General features: G+C 43.1%; 1 protein-coding gene across 8 annotated transcripts in view; it reads left to right on the top strand.

The window, feature by feature from the left end:
- SAP130 (Sin3A associated protein 130) overlaps nt 1-15,062 on the top strand; it is a 93,844-nt gene that overhangs the window by 11,870 nt on the left and 66,912 nt on the right. For all 8 annotated transcript variants that reach the window (XM_036420323.2, XM_036420321.2, XM_045575108.1 and 5 more), the window contains 5 exons: nt 3,621-3,856; nt 5,515-5,673; nt 7,181-7,292; nt 10,728-10,852; nt 13,367-13,491. In XM_036420323.2, the coding sequence (XP_036276216.1) occupies nt 3,621-3,856; nt 5,515-5,673; nt 7,181-7,292; nt 10,728-10,852; nt 13,367-13,491 (757 nt within the window). The remainder of the gene's footprint in view (nt 1-3,620; nt 3,857-5,514; nt 5,674-7,180; nt 7,293-10,727; nt 10,853-13,366; nt 13,492-15,062) is intronic.

Genomic DNA, 15,062 nt, shown 5'->3' on the forward strand with positions numbered 1-15,062 from the left:
TTTTAACAAAAATACATAGGTAATTCAATAGGGAAGTGATAGTTTTTTTCAACAAAATAATGCCAGAACACCAAAATACACATGTGGGGGGAAATGAACCTTACACAAAAATAACACCATACACAAAAATAACACCAAATGTGTCATCATGGATCTAATTCAAAAGTTAAATCTTCTAAAGCAAAACATTGGAGAAACTTTGCCAACTTAGAATAAGTAAAAATGGCCCGACATCACAAAAAACAAACAAACCCCACACTGTATAAAGAAGCAACTGATACATTAAAAATGACTGCTTGTCAAGATACTGTTAATAAAATAAAAAGGTATGCCACAGATTGAGAAAAAATTTGCAATAAATGTATCTACAAAGGACTTCTATCCTAAATTCATAAAGAATTCTTGTAACTCAATAGTAAAAAGACAAACATCCTGATTGTTTTTTACTGGGCAAAATATTTGAATAGAAACTTTTACCAAAGACTTCTTTAATGTCAAATAAGCACATAAAAGATACTCAACAGAATTAACTCTCGGGGCAGTGCAAATTCAAACCTCAGTAGGAAACACTGCACATCCACTGAAGTCACTAAAATGAAAAGACCACCAATACCAAGCTCTGATGTCTATGGAGTAGGTAGAACTCATACATTGTTTTTAGAAATGCAAAGTAATCTAGCCACCTTCAGAAACATTTTGTATCTTATAAGATTACATAAATACACATTTACTATCCAACCCAGCAGTCCCATTCATAGGTATTTACCCAAGACATCATACATTAAAAGATTTACCCTTCAATGTTTATTGAAAATTATTCATAACGAGAGGCCCAGTACATGGATTCATGCGCCAGTGCGGTCCCTCGGCCTGGTCTGCAGGGATCAGGCTGAATCTGGCCACATGCACAGATTTGTCCAGGGTGTGTCTGGCCCATGTCTAGTCAGTCTCTCCCATTCCTGATCAAGGACAATTGGAGCTGGCTGGCTGGGGAGGGACTGTGGGAAGTGGCTGGCTGGGGAGAGAAATTTGGAGAACTCTGCTGTCTTACTTCAAGACTTTGTTATAGCTACACTAATCAAGACATTGAAGCTAATCTACTGATTGGAGCACCTGCCCCCTGGTGGTCAGTGCACATCATAGCAACTGATTGAATGGTCAGACACTTAGCGTTAGGCTTTTATTATATGGGATAGCCACAAACTGAAAACAACCCACATTTTTAAAATTTTATTTTATTGATTTTTTACGGAGAGGAAGAGAGAGAAACATCAATGACAGAGAAACATCGACCAGCTGCCTCCTGCACACACTCTACTGGGGATGTGCCCGCAACCAATGTACATGCCCTTGACCAGAATCGAACCTGGGACCTTTCAGTCCACAGACCTACGTTCTATCCACTGAGCCAAACCAGTTTCGGCACAACCCACATTTTCTCACCTGGTTACTAGATAAGCAAAGTTTGTTTTCTCCATTCAATGGAACACAAAGCAATAAAAGGAAACAAACTTACTGGTATACACAACCACATGGATGAGCCTCAAAAACATAATAGAAAATTGCCGAAACCAGTTTGGCTCAGTGGTGGCGCGTCGGTCTGCGGACTGAAGGGTCCCAGGTTCGATTCCGGTCAAGGGCATGTACCTTGGTTGCGGGCACAGCCCCAGTAGGGGGCATGCAGGAGGCAGCTGGTCAATGCCAATTTCTCATCAATGTTTCTAACTGTCTATCCTCTCCCTTCCTCTCTCTGAAAAATCAAAATATATTAAAAAAAAAAAATAGCCTCCAGTGTGGATTAACAACAATTAAAAAATTTAGAAAAATCTGAATGATCTGGGAGAAAAGTCAATATGCCAAAATATTAAATATATATTTATCTTTTCACCTAACACTTGTACTTTTGGAAAATTTTTCCTAAAATGATTTAATGAGGACTCAAAGTATATATGTAGCCCAGCCAGTGTGGACCAGTGGTCCACCCATGAACCAAGAGTTCGATTCTCAGTCATTGTACAAACCTGGTTGCATGGTAGATCCCCAATGTGATATGTGCAAGAGGCAGTCTGCCTGCAACCTGGGCATGTGACCTGACCAGGAATAGAACCAGCAACTTCTTGGTTCATGGATTACCAATCTATCACTGAGCCACAACAGCTGGGCTTTTTTTTTTTTTTTACATTTTTTAAATCAGCCTTACTGTAGTACAGTTTACACATAAAATCCACTAATTCCTTGTTTAAAATTAGGTACATTTTTATAAAAGTACACAGTACTGTAACCATACCATAATCATGATATAGAACATTTCCTATCTAACAAGTTCAATCATGGCCCTTTGCAGTGAATTCTCTTCTACATTTACTCCTTAAAAACCTTTGTTGTATTTTCTATCACTACAGCTTTGACTTTTCTGGACTGCAAGAGGGCGCAGGCCGGGCTGAGGTTCCCCTCCTCCACGCCTCCCCGTGTGTGAAGTTTTGTGCACCAGGGCCTCTATGCATATATATTGATTTCAGAGAGGAAGGGAGAAGGAGAGGGACATAGAAACAGAGATGAGAGAGAATCATTGATCGGCTGCATCCTATACGCCCCACACTGTGGACAGATCCCACAACCAGGGCATGTGCCCTAACTGGGAGCCGAACCGTGACCTCCTAGATCAAAGGTCAACGCTCACCCACAGCTGTCTGGGTGGTTGTGTTTCTTGATCTGGGGTATTGGTTACTCGGGTGTATTCAGTTTGTGCAAGATCATTGAACTGTACAATTAACATTTGTGCACTTTTTGAGGGTTTTATTTCAATTAAAAAGTTAAATAGCCCTGGCCAGTTTGGCTCAGTGGATAAAGCCACAGCCTACAAACTGAAGGGTCCTGGGTTTGATTCCGATCAAGAGTATGTATCTCAGTTGCAGGCTCCATCCCTGGCCCCAGTGGGGGTTTATGCTGGAGGCAACCAATCAGTGTCTTTCTCATGTCTATGTTTCTCTCCATCCATCTCTTCAGATCAGTGAAAACATATCCTTGGGTGAGGATTATAAGAAAAAAAAAGAATCTGGAAAAAAAAAAATCCCTTCATTACAAAACAAAACAAAGTAATAATAATTTGCCCCAGAGCAGAGATTAAACGTACAACCTAATATGTGCTTGACTGGAATTGAACCCGTGACCCTTCAGTTGTCTAGGATGATGTTCCAACCAATTGAGCCACAGTGGCTAGGGCTTAGATTATCTTTTTAATGTTAGTTTTTATGACATTTTCCACTGAGCCAAACCAGTTAGGGCAGTTTTTATGACATTTTAAATAAATATTTCAAATGAAATTATTGTATATCATGTATTGCACTTTCAATAATTTGAGCTCATTTTAGTAGTTGTCAAGTGCTTGGTTCATAGGAATGGGAAAGCCACAGGAACCAAAATAAGTCTCACAGGTGTGACTTTTGGTTTGCTCTCCATCAGGGGAACTTAGTGCCCAAATTCTCTTAAGAACACCTTGCAAGGAAATTGTCAGTTTATCAACTGACATTAACTGCAAGTTCCACTCTAGTATATGCTGTTATATTAATCACTATTGGAAAGGCATGACATGCTCTGCTACCCTTCTTCATCTTCACTAGTCAATGATGAGTCTTCTCGAGATGCTGAAGTCACAGCCAGGGAGCACATGGGATCCAGCAGCTCCCTCCAGGCCCGGGACGAGAAGCAAGAGCCGGTGGTGGTAAGGCCCTATCCGCAGGTGCAGATGCTGCCTGCGCACCATGCTGTGGCCTCGGGCACCCCTGTGGCTGTGACAGCCCCACCAGCACACCTGACGCCTGCAGTGCCGCTCTCCTTTTCCGAGGGCCTGATGAAGGTAATGCAGAGCTTTACAATTTCACATTGAACCACAGCTAAAGACTGGCTGTGATATTGCTGACCATTTTCACCAAGTTTGAGGCTGAGTCCTAGTACCATAGTTTGCTTTGACCTATCAGTTCAGCTCTTCTTGGAACTCGGAGTTCTGCTGTTCCACAGTGTCTAGTCTTACGCAGCTGAGCAGTTGGCATTTTAGGAACTTTTCCAGTACTCATTTGACATTGATTTTATTCAAGTTATAGACATGCTAACTCAGCTGATCAATGATTCTCTGGGAGTAGCACTCTTTTTTTTTTTTTTTTTTTTTAATTGATTTCAGAAAGGAAGGGAGAGAGAGAAACATTAACGATAAGGGAGACATCTTTGATTGACTGCCTCTTGCATGCCCCCACTGAGGATTGAGCCGCAACCCAGGCCTGTGCCCTTGACTGGATTTGAATCTGGGACCCTTTAGTCCACAGGCTGACACTCGATCCACCAAGTCAAACTGGCTAGGACTGGAGTGGCACTCTTCGCCAAGGTTTGGTTTGGTTTTAATCTTCACCCAAGGATATGGTTACTTATCTTTTTTAGAGAGAGAGAGAGAGAGAGAGAGAGGGAGAGGGAGAGAGAGAGAAACATCCATGTGAGAGGGAACATCATTGGCTGCCTTCCATACGTGCACTGGGTGGGGATTAAACCCACAACCTAGCTATGTGCTCTGACGGAGAATTGAACCCACACCCTTTCAGGGTATGGAGGGCACTCCAGCCAACTGAGCCCCTGGCCAGGGCCAGAGTTTTATTTTGTGTGTGTGTGTGTCATTTTTTTTGTTCGTTTTTTAAGATATATTTTTCTTGATGTCAGAGAGGGAGAGAGAGGGACTCATTGATCAGCTGCCTTCTGCACGCCCTACACTGAGGATTGAGCCCACAACTCTGGCATGTGCCCTTGATCAGAATCAAACCTGGGACCCTGCAGTTCATAGGCTGACACTCTATCTGCTGAGCCAAACCAGCTAGGCCCGAGGTTTTCTTTTTTTTTTTTAATATATTTTATTGATTTTGTACAGAGAGGAAGGGATAGAGAGAGAGTCATCGATCAGCTGCCTCTTGCACACCCCCTACTGGGGATATGCCCGCAACCAAGGTACATGTCCTTGACTGGAATTGAACTCGGGACCTTTCAGTCCCCAAGCCGACGCTCTATCCATTGAGCCAAACCGGTCTCGGCCCGAGGTTTTCTTTTAATAGCTTGCTAATTTGGGGATAAATGAGAATATTGCCTTGTATATTATCTTGTGTCATGTTTCAGTTCCTGTGAGGTTTGCTTGCTTCTGCTCACTCCTGGGGGAGGCAGCATTGTGTAGGAGAATGTGGGCTGTAAGCCGTATAGATCTGGACTTTATGCCCGTTCCCGTTGTTGCTCTTCGTGTGTCTTTGAGCAAATGACAGACTTGTTTTGCATGTTCCTCATCTGTGCTGATCCTCCAGCGGAAAAGCTATGATGATGAGAGGAAACATAGAAGGCTTCTGGCATCTTTACTTTTGTCCCATTGCTGAGTACTCTAAGTTGTCTGCCCCCTCCAGGGTTGACTTGTGTACTTTTAACTTTAACACGAAATGCGTTACTCATGCACCGTTGTGGGTAACGTTTCGTGTGCTTTTCGGTTTGCAGCCGCCCCCGAAGCCCACGATGCCTAGCCGTCCCATCGCTCCTGCTCCACCTTCTACCTTGTCACTCCCTCCCAAGGTTCCAGGGCAGGTCACAGTTACCATGGAGAGCAGCATTCCTCAAGCTTCAGCCATTCCTGTGGCGACCATCAGTGGACAACAGGTTTTCCCCTCTTAATCTATTGATTTTCAAACTGAGATGCCAAACTAGACCATTATTTATTGAATGTCAGCAGTGTATCAGGCACTGCACTAAGTAAAAAGTTAAACAGGCATTCATATCTGCAAGAGGAAGATGGTAGGTTTGAGAGAGAAGTAGCTACGGTGAATAAAACCAAATGCACAGTGGTCTGTTGTTTGGCCAGTAAAGGCCGAGATCTGCTCTGTGTGAGGCACTGCCTGCCCTGAGATACAGATCTAGAGAAGACAGTCCGTGTCCTTGCGCTCAGAGCCCGGTGGTGCTTGGTTGTAGTTCAGCATGTGGGTGGGTTGAGAGATCGCATAGCAGTATTGCTTTTCTAGGTTTTGCTCTGAGGACAGCAACTGTATCTCTCTTGAGTGACTGGCGGGTTCTCTAGCAGTCCACCGATCAGGAACAGTTATTTTTAAGTCTTTTGGGGGTTTTGGGTGTGTGTGTGTGTGTGTGTGTGTGTGTGTGTTATTTTTCCATTGATTTTTAGAGAGTGGAAGAGAGAGGGAAGAAAAAATATTGATGTGAGAGAAACATGGATTTGTTGCCTCCTGCATGTGCCATGACCACAGCCTGGGCCAGGGAGGAGCCTGCAACTGAGGTACATGCACTCGACTGGAATTGAATCTGGGAACCTTTGGTCTGCAGACAGACACTATCCACTGAATCACACTGGCTAGGACTTAAAGTCTTGTGTTTTAACTTAAATTTTTTTTTTGAAAATGTAATTCTTCTGCATAATATATACAGTATTTGATTTACTTAAATATTTTATCGATAAATTACCCATGAAAAATACTAAACCTCAAAACTTTCCCTTTTAAGTTTTCAAGGAAAAAAAAATCGGTATTCCAAAAAGGTGCATTGTGTTTTACTTTTGTCCCATTGCTGAGTACTCGAGGAAGTTGTCTGCCACCTCCCCCCACCAGCCTCCTGCCCTGCCCCCAAACACACACACACACACACACACACACACACACACACTCACACGAGAAACACTGGCATTAGTGTTGGGAGAATATGAGGAAGGGGTGTGTAGGGGTGAACTGAAGAACCAGTATAGGAGTACTTGCTGGATGCTAACTGACATTTACTTAGAAACAGAGCATAAAGAATGGATGACTGCAGTGGCATGCAAAGGAAATGGTGAGAATAGGAAAAAAAAAAAAAAGCTTTTGGCCATGACAGAAAACAAGCCTGAAAGAGTAATATTGAAGATGAGAGTGTCCAGAAGTGGCCAGTCAGTTGTGGCATGTGTCCCGGGTCCAGCTAGTGGGTAGGTTCACCGTCACTCACCGGGCCTGCCCACAGGCCACCGTGCAGCGTGCTGTGGGGAAGAGCCCAGTGTCCTTCCCTGGGCGAGGCACTCTGAAAGGAGCAGCTGGTCCACATTTGGAGACCGCGGACCTACCAGAAGTAACATCTAAGCCACAGGGGCTTCAACTCGCAGGGCGAGAACATTGCCTCGTGTCTGTTGCAGGGCCATCCCAGTAACCTGCACCACATCATGACCACCAACGTGCAGATGTCCATTATCCGCAGCAGCACTCCTGGGCCACCGCTGCACATCGGAGCTTCACATTTACCTCGAGGTAAAGTCTGCACGTTTTGTTCAAATTCTTGAAATGCAGTATACATTTGGTAGAAGATATGGTTACACAAAACATATCCGGAACCAGTTTATTCACATGACAAGACAGTAGAAATAAGTGCAGTACATGTTTTTAGCATCATGTAGTATGTGCTTATTATAGATACAACAAGTATGTGTATGTGTGTGTAAACTTAAAGCAACTTAGATTTTTTTTTAAATAAATCTTTATTGTTCATATTGTTTTCAAAAGTTCCTCATTTTTTCCCCCTCCACCAGGTTCCCACCCCACCCTCTGCTCTTTCACCACCTCCCATTGTCCTCATCCATAGGTGCACAGTTTATGTTCAGTCTCTTCCCACACCTTACACTCCCCTTCCACTCCCCTTCCATACCTCTGATTTTATTACAGTATATTCAACAGTTAATATTGTTCATCAGATTTTTAAATTTTTTTCCCTTGGTTTTTAGATTCACTTGTTGATAGTATTTGTTGTTCAGAATTTTTAGATTCACTTGTTGATAGTATTTGTTGTTCAGAATTTTTATCTTTATTTTATTCCTCTTCCTAAATAGCCCCCTTCAGCAGTTCATATAATTCTGGTTTGGTGGTGATGAACTCCTTTAGCTTTTTTTTTTTTATTTGTGAAGCTCTTTATCTGGCTTTGATTCTGAGTGATAGCTTTGCTGGGTAGAGTAATTTTGGCTGTAGGTTCTTGCTGTTCATTACCTTGAATATTTCTTGCCATTCTCGTCTGGCCTGCATGATTTCTGTTGAGAAATCAGCTGACAATCGTATGGGTGCTCCTTTATAGGTAACTACCTGCTTTTCTCTTGCTGCTTTTAATATTCTCTGTCTTTTGCTCTTGGAATCTTAATTATGATGTGTCTTGGTGTGGTCCTCTTTAGATTCCTCTTTTTGGGGTTCTGTGCGCTTCCTGCACTTGTAAGTCTATTTCTTTCCCCAGGTGGGGGAAGTTTTCTGTTACTATTTCTTTCAGTATGTTCTCGGTATCTTGCTCTCTCTCATCTTCTGGGACCCCCATAATTCTGATGTTGGTTCGTTTAAAGTTGTCCTAGAGGTTTCTTACACTATCTTCAACTTTCTAGATTCTCTTGACATCTTGCTTCTGTGGAGGAGTGTCCTCTGGGTCTTTGTGTTCCAAATCTTTTAATTGATTCTTCCAATCTTCCATTCTGTTTTTAGGACTCTGTATAATATTTTTTATTTCAGACAATGTATTCTTTATTTCTAGTTGCTCCCTTTTCATATCCTCATAGGTCTCGCTTATTTTATCGGCCTTTTCTAAGAAATTCTTGAAAAACTTTATAAGCGTGATTTTGAACTCTATATCCAGTCGCTTTTTGTCCTCCATTTCTTTTGTTTGTGATCTGTTTCCTTGTCTCGGCATTTTTGCTGCTTCTCTGAGTTGGTAGGGTGGCTTTGTATGCTAAGGTGTCCTATGTGGTTCAGTGGGTCAGCCTCCCAGTTATCTGAGGTGGACACTCTTGGTGCACCCCTTTGTGGACTGTGTTTACAGTCTCTTGTAGTTAAGTCTTAATTGTTATTGGTATCACTGGAAGGAACTGACCTCCAGGCCAATTGGCTGTGAGGATCATCTGTGTCTCTGCGGGGAGACAGCCTTATTCAAAAGCCTCTGTGCTCAGCTTGGATGGGGTGAATTTCAGGATGGAGCCTACAGCCTTGGCTTCCGGTTAGCGCCGCCCTATGCGGTTCCTGAGTCTCAGTGTTCCTCAGTGTCCTCTGGTACTCGCTGCAAGCACCTCTGACAGAAAGGTGCCCTCGAGTTTCGCCCACTACCGGCCATTCTAGTGTCTCCCCCAACGAGCCTGTAACTGGGGTTCAGTTCAGTTGGAAGTGGGGTTCAGTGCAGTTTGGAGCTTTTATCTCCTTCCCACTAGGGCAATCCAGCGCACAGTCAACAGTCAGTCCTCTGCATGCAATCTGCACCACTCCGGGGCTCTGCTTTTCGTCGCTCCCCCGAGTTTCCGCCTTACAGCTCAGATTCCCTCTGTTTGAGTCTGGGACCCCAGGGTCTGGCCTAGGATTCAGCACAGTCCGGAGCTTTTATCTCCTTCCCGCTAGGGAATGCCAACCAGGCACTCAGCGGCCCCTCCTCTCCGGCTCCATCCTCTCCCCACGTGTGCATCGTGTCTCCGTACCTTAGGCTTTTACAGCTCCTCTGATTTTCCTTCTGGTTTTCTCTTTCCTTCTAGTTGTAGAATTTCCAGTCAGTCAACTTTCCTGTAGTTCTGGATAATGTCCACTTTATATTTTAGTTGTATTTTATTGAAATTGTTGTGTGAGGCTGCAGTTAGGTGTTTACCTATGCAGCCATCTTGGTTTCTGCAATTTAGATTTTTAATGTCTAAAAATGGTCCTTTTTAAAGAACTCCCCAAGGCTATGATAGCCTAAACATGGTCTTATTTTTAATAAATTGCAAATACAAATACTGATGAGTTGCAAATACTAATTCCTATATGTTTAAAGTTTTAACCAAAATTTTTTATTCTCATAGCAGTAAGATGTCTTGCAATTAAGTTCAAGTCAGTTATGAGTTATTAAATTTAATGAGGTTTCTCAACTTCCTGGTCAAAAATGTTACTTTCTCATGGAGTGTATAAAATCATTGCTTGCGCCGAGGCCGGTTTGGCCCAGTGGTAGAGCGTCGGTCTGTGGACTGAAGGTTCCCGGGTTTGATTCCGGTCAAGGGCATGTACATTGGTTGCAGGCACATCCCTGGTGGGGGGTGTGCAGGAGGCAGCTGGTTGATGTTTCTCTCTCATCGACCTTTCTAGCTCTCTATCTCTCTCCCTTCCTCTCTGTAAAAAATCAATAAAATATATTTAAAAATAAAATAAAATCATTGCTTGCAAAATTAGGTTAAAAAATGCAAAATCAGGTTTACTCTGGCTTAACGTAACTTTGTAAGTCACAAGGTGAGGCTCACAGATGGCAAGGCATCTTTGTAAGATCAAAACTTTCCATGAGTATACTGAGTCATCTTCTGCCTGTCACAGCGTTGGCATTGCGCTGATGGTGCAAAGGCAGCGCTGGATCCGGTGGACCCTCTCTGTCTGTCTGGTGGCTAGATTGTTGGAGGGTTGGCCTGCATCAGCAGAGGCACAAAACCAGGCTCCTCACTGCTTCATTGCTACATACTTGCAGCTAAGAAAATAAAAAAAAAACACACCCAATTTCATTTAAGAATGTGTTTTAAGAAGCAATACAGATCAGTAAACTTGTTAAATCTCAGCCCTGAGTGCACAGTTTCTTAATTTCCTATGTGATGAAATAGGAAGAATTTCCACTGAATACTGACATTGTGTTTTAGGAATTCTGATTATAGTCCCAAGGAATATAATGAGAACTATTTAAATTTTGAGTCTGCTAATGAAAAAAATATTTTCCAGGTGCAGCAGCTGCAGCTGTGATGTCTAGTTCTAAAGTAACCACAGTCCTGAGGCCGACTTCCCAGTTGCCAAACGCTGCAGCAGCTCCACCAGCAGTCCAGCACATCATTCACCAGCCAATCCAGGTATGTGTAGGGTGTAGGGTGTCAACCAGGAAGTGTGAATGCCTACACTGAGTCATTCGTTCTGCTAGGCAGTGAGAATCCTTTGATCTCAAGTGAAGGGAAGGTTGAATCGTATACAATGTCTGATCCTCTGTAAGAATTCAGAAGAGGCCCAAAGCTGGTTTGGCTCAGTGGTAGAGCGTTGGTCTGCGGAATGAAGGGTCCCAGGTTTGATTCCGGTCAAGGGCATGTACATTGGTTGCAGGCACATTCCCGGTAGGGGGTATGTAGGAGACGGCTGGTCGATGTTTTTCTCTCATTGACATTTCTAGCTCTGTCTCTCTCCCTTCCTCTCTAAAAAATAATCAATAAAATATATTTAAAAAAAAAAAAAAGAATTTAAAAGAGGTAGTAAAGAAAATTGGCTTTTTTTTTTTTTTTTTTTTTAAATCCTTACCCCAGGATATGTTTTTATCGATTTTAGAGAAAGGAAGGGAAATTGAGAGAGACAAACATCATTGTGAGAGAAACATCCATCAGTTGCCTCTCGTATGTGCCTGACCAGGATCAAACCTGAAACTTTCGGGTGCACGGGACGACACTCGCACAGCTGAGCCACTGGCAGGCAAGGCTTTTTGTTAGGAGGAGGGGGGTAACGAGAGTTCGAGGAAGTGAGGGCAGTGCAGTGAGCAGTGGCAAGGAAGACAGTGATTGTTCCCCACAATGTTTATTAGTAACGGCTAGTTAGAACTGAGCGGCTCTGATTCGGATAGGGGTTTAGGAACCCCTGTTTTACACACATATGTATACTTTTTGAGGAAGACAGTCTATGTATGCTTTTCAGCTTCTTTTCAAGGAAATTTGCAATCGGTATTACTGAAGTATAATGCAAGATTAAGTGATGATGTGTCTCAAAACAGAACTCTTTTTTTATTTTTATTATTTATTTATTTATTTTTTTTAACATATTTTATTGATTTTTTTTTTTTTTTTGCCCTCTTCCCTCCCTCCCACACATCCCCTCCCTCCCCAGAGTTTTATGTCCATTGGTTGTACTTATATGCATGTATACAACAAGTCCTTCGGTTGATCTCTTATCACCCCCAGATCCTCCTCCCCTCCCCACTGTAATTTGACAAACTGCTTGTTGCTTTACTGTCTATATCTATCTTTTGGTTCATCAGTTTATAATGATCTTTATTATCCACAAATGAGTGAGGTCATGTGGTGTTTCTCTTTCATTGATTGGCTTATTTCACTCAGCATGATGTTCTCCAATTCCATCCAGGTTTCTGCAAATGATGAGAATTCCTTCTTTTTTATGGCAGCATAGTATTCCATTGTGTAGAGATGAACATAGCTGAATTGCATGTAGGAGACGAGATTGGTGATATGTATCAGAACAGGTTTAAAACAGTGAGGAAAAGTGCTGATTAGGGCACTGGGTAGTACATGTCCAGCCTAGAGCTTTCTAATTAAAAAGAATAAAAGACATTGCTGGCTAAAAAAGCACTTAGAAACTGATGAGGTTCCCCCAGGAAGACATGTGGCAGATAGGGAGGATCGGAGAAGGAGGGGAACTGAGCGAGGACAGTGAAGCAGCTCTCAGGTCAGACAGCACGTTGTAACCATAGGCACGGAGGGAAGCACAGAGCTCAGGAATGGTCAGGGTTTGTCTGGCTGGTGCCGCGCAGGAGGTCACGGTTCCATTCCTGGGTTGGAGGCTTGATCCCCAGGAGGATCAATGATTCTCTCTCATCAGAATGTGTTTTTTTTTTCATCTCTTTCTCTCCCTTTCCCTTCTTCTCTGAAATCTATAAAACATATTGTGATTAAAAAACAAACAAAAACAAACAGTGGGCAGAGTTTGCAGATTTAAGTATATGTAACAAGGTCAAGAAAGAGGACCCACTGAGAGGAGCTCCGATAAATAGCAGGATTGACAGTGGACAAGCAGGGGAAGCCCGTGTGGAGCTCAGTTGTCAGGTGAAGGTCTCACACGCCTGTAGCGGTAAGGGAAGTGTGTCCATGTGAACGCCTCCAGAGAGCATCTGGACACTGAATCTTTTGAGAGCAAGAAGGCCACCACTGTGTGTTTGCCTTTAGTACGCTAACGTGGATGCCCTGAGGGCCAGCCACTCGCTCTGTCCCGGGGCTGAGGAGCCCTCTGCGGACAGCACTGGTTTGCGTGGTAGTGTCAGCTGTCTGCACCAGGGCCAGCAGCAGACATGTGGAAGATCTGGATCTGAAAGGTTCGGGCCAGTTTGTACTGACACTGATAGTAAGACAGAATTTTTAATCCAGTTGTACTTAGAAAGATGGGATTGTGTTTTATCCAACCAAAATTGGATTTCTTTTTTATAAGTCTAACTCTTGGATAACAACATAGCCAAAAAGATAATTCCTTAATAAGAATGGTACATAAACATACTTACTTGAAGGCCCAGATTTCAAATTATACTTTTAGTGTTTGTCTTACTATATGTTGTTTTGATTTTTGTTTTAAGTGAAATATTTTTTTCTCTGCCTTGGTAGTCTCGTCCACCTGTGACGACTTCTAATACCATCCCTCCTGCTGTGGTAGCAACTGTCTCAGCCACCAGAGCTCAGTCTCCAGTCATCACCACAACAGCGGCACATGCTGCTGATTCAGCACTGAGGTATGTCTGGGTGTTTGATGATCAAGCCATTCTTCCTTCTCCTCTCCCTTTTTCCTTTCCATCCTTAATGCCTTTCCTAACTCAATAAATACTTACTGGGTCCTTTGTAAAATGAGCTATTAGATGTTCTAATTACTGAGGATAAGACAAATTCCTACCTCAGAGTTTCTATTTTAGCGTCTGGAGACACAATTAAAATATATATATACACTTTTTTAGATGATGAAAAATGTTTCTGGGGAAAATTAGATAGGGTGAATGTCATTTGAAATGATGGGGGCTAGTTTTCCATAACGTGACCAGGGAGGGCTTTGATAAGAATACATCTGAGCAGATGTGATAACCATATGGCTGTCAGGCTAAGAGCATTGTACGGTGGGCCCTGAGACAGGATATCTTTGCCCAGGAAAGGAGCAGCAGGAGGTTATTTTAGGAGTGTGCAGGGTTCCCCAGTCATCGGGTGTATGGCCCACACTGTGATTTAGACTGTGCTGGGTTTCAGTGAGAGCCTCAGTGGAGTTTGATCTGACGTTTTAGGAGGATCAGCCTGGTTGCTGGATAGAGTAGGCTTTAGAGAGGCAAAGTTGGGAACAGAGGAATTGTTTGGAAGGGCGTGGCAGAAACCCAGGAGAGAGGATTGTTGGGGATAAAATGATACGGTTTAGATTCTAAATAGAATTGTGGAGGAATTGAAATAGAGAACCAGGGAAGAAAGAAAAGAGCTAGCAGTAGGCCAGCACTAGGTGGCTGTGCAGCCAGGAGGGTGCAGCTGCATTAACTTCAGATGGAGAACAGTGGGGAATTATTTTAGGGGAGGAAGTCCAGACTTTGGTTCTGGGTATTTTAAGGTTGTACTGACTTCTGAGCATCCAAGTGGAGATACTGAGATAGAACTATATACAAGTTTGGAGCCAGGGAGGAGTTCTGGAGTAGAAAACTTAGTACGACAGTATAGTTTGGCAAGAGGTTTATGAGGGAAAAATGGCTCCCAGTTGAGAGAGCTGTAGGGGAAGAAGTGTTCACAGGAGAAGCAAGATTTATTAGGGCAGGAAGATAAGGGTATATTCAGAGATGAGGCGGAGGATACATGGGATTTTACTAGAGATGAATTGGAGTCCGAGGGTACAGTGGGAGGGTGGAAGTGTATTTGGGGCAGGCAGTGGGATTTGTCTTGCTAGGAGTACACAGAGTTCTGGTAGTCTTTCTTGATTTATCCCTGTGTGTGGGTGCTAGGGAAACCTGTGGCACTGGAAACAGTGATTCGCTAAAGGAAAGCAGGAGTAGTAGGCATGAGGAACAGAGCTGTCAAAAACTAGAGACTCTCCCTAAAACTCCATGACCAGGTGGAGGCAGGAGAGACTAGAACAGCGGGGAGACTGGGACTCTGCCTGGATTTCCTTCTTGCCAGACCAAGTACATTGAAAGGAAACAAGGACAAGAAAGAAGGTTGCACTTAGGATACTGGGCTTCTCGGGGACTATCCAAATGGCTGTGATTAACAGATGGTTGAAGAGAGAATGGATTTGGAAAGTCATTGACCTACAATTAAATGTGTGAAGTATCTGAGTTTA

Source organism: Pipistrellus kuhlii, unplaced genomic scaffold (assembly GCF_014108245.1).
Source record: "Pipistrellus kuhlii isolate mPipKuh1 unplaced genomic scaffold, mPipKuh1.p scaffold_m20_p_66, whole genome shotgun sequence".
Taxonomy (NCBI): Eukaryota; Metazoa; Chordata; class Mammalia; order Chiroptera; family Vespertilionidae; genus Pipistrellus; species Pipistrellus kuhlii.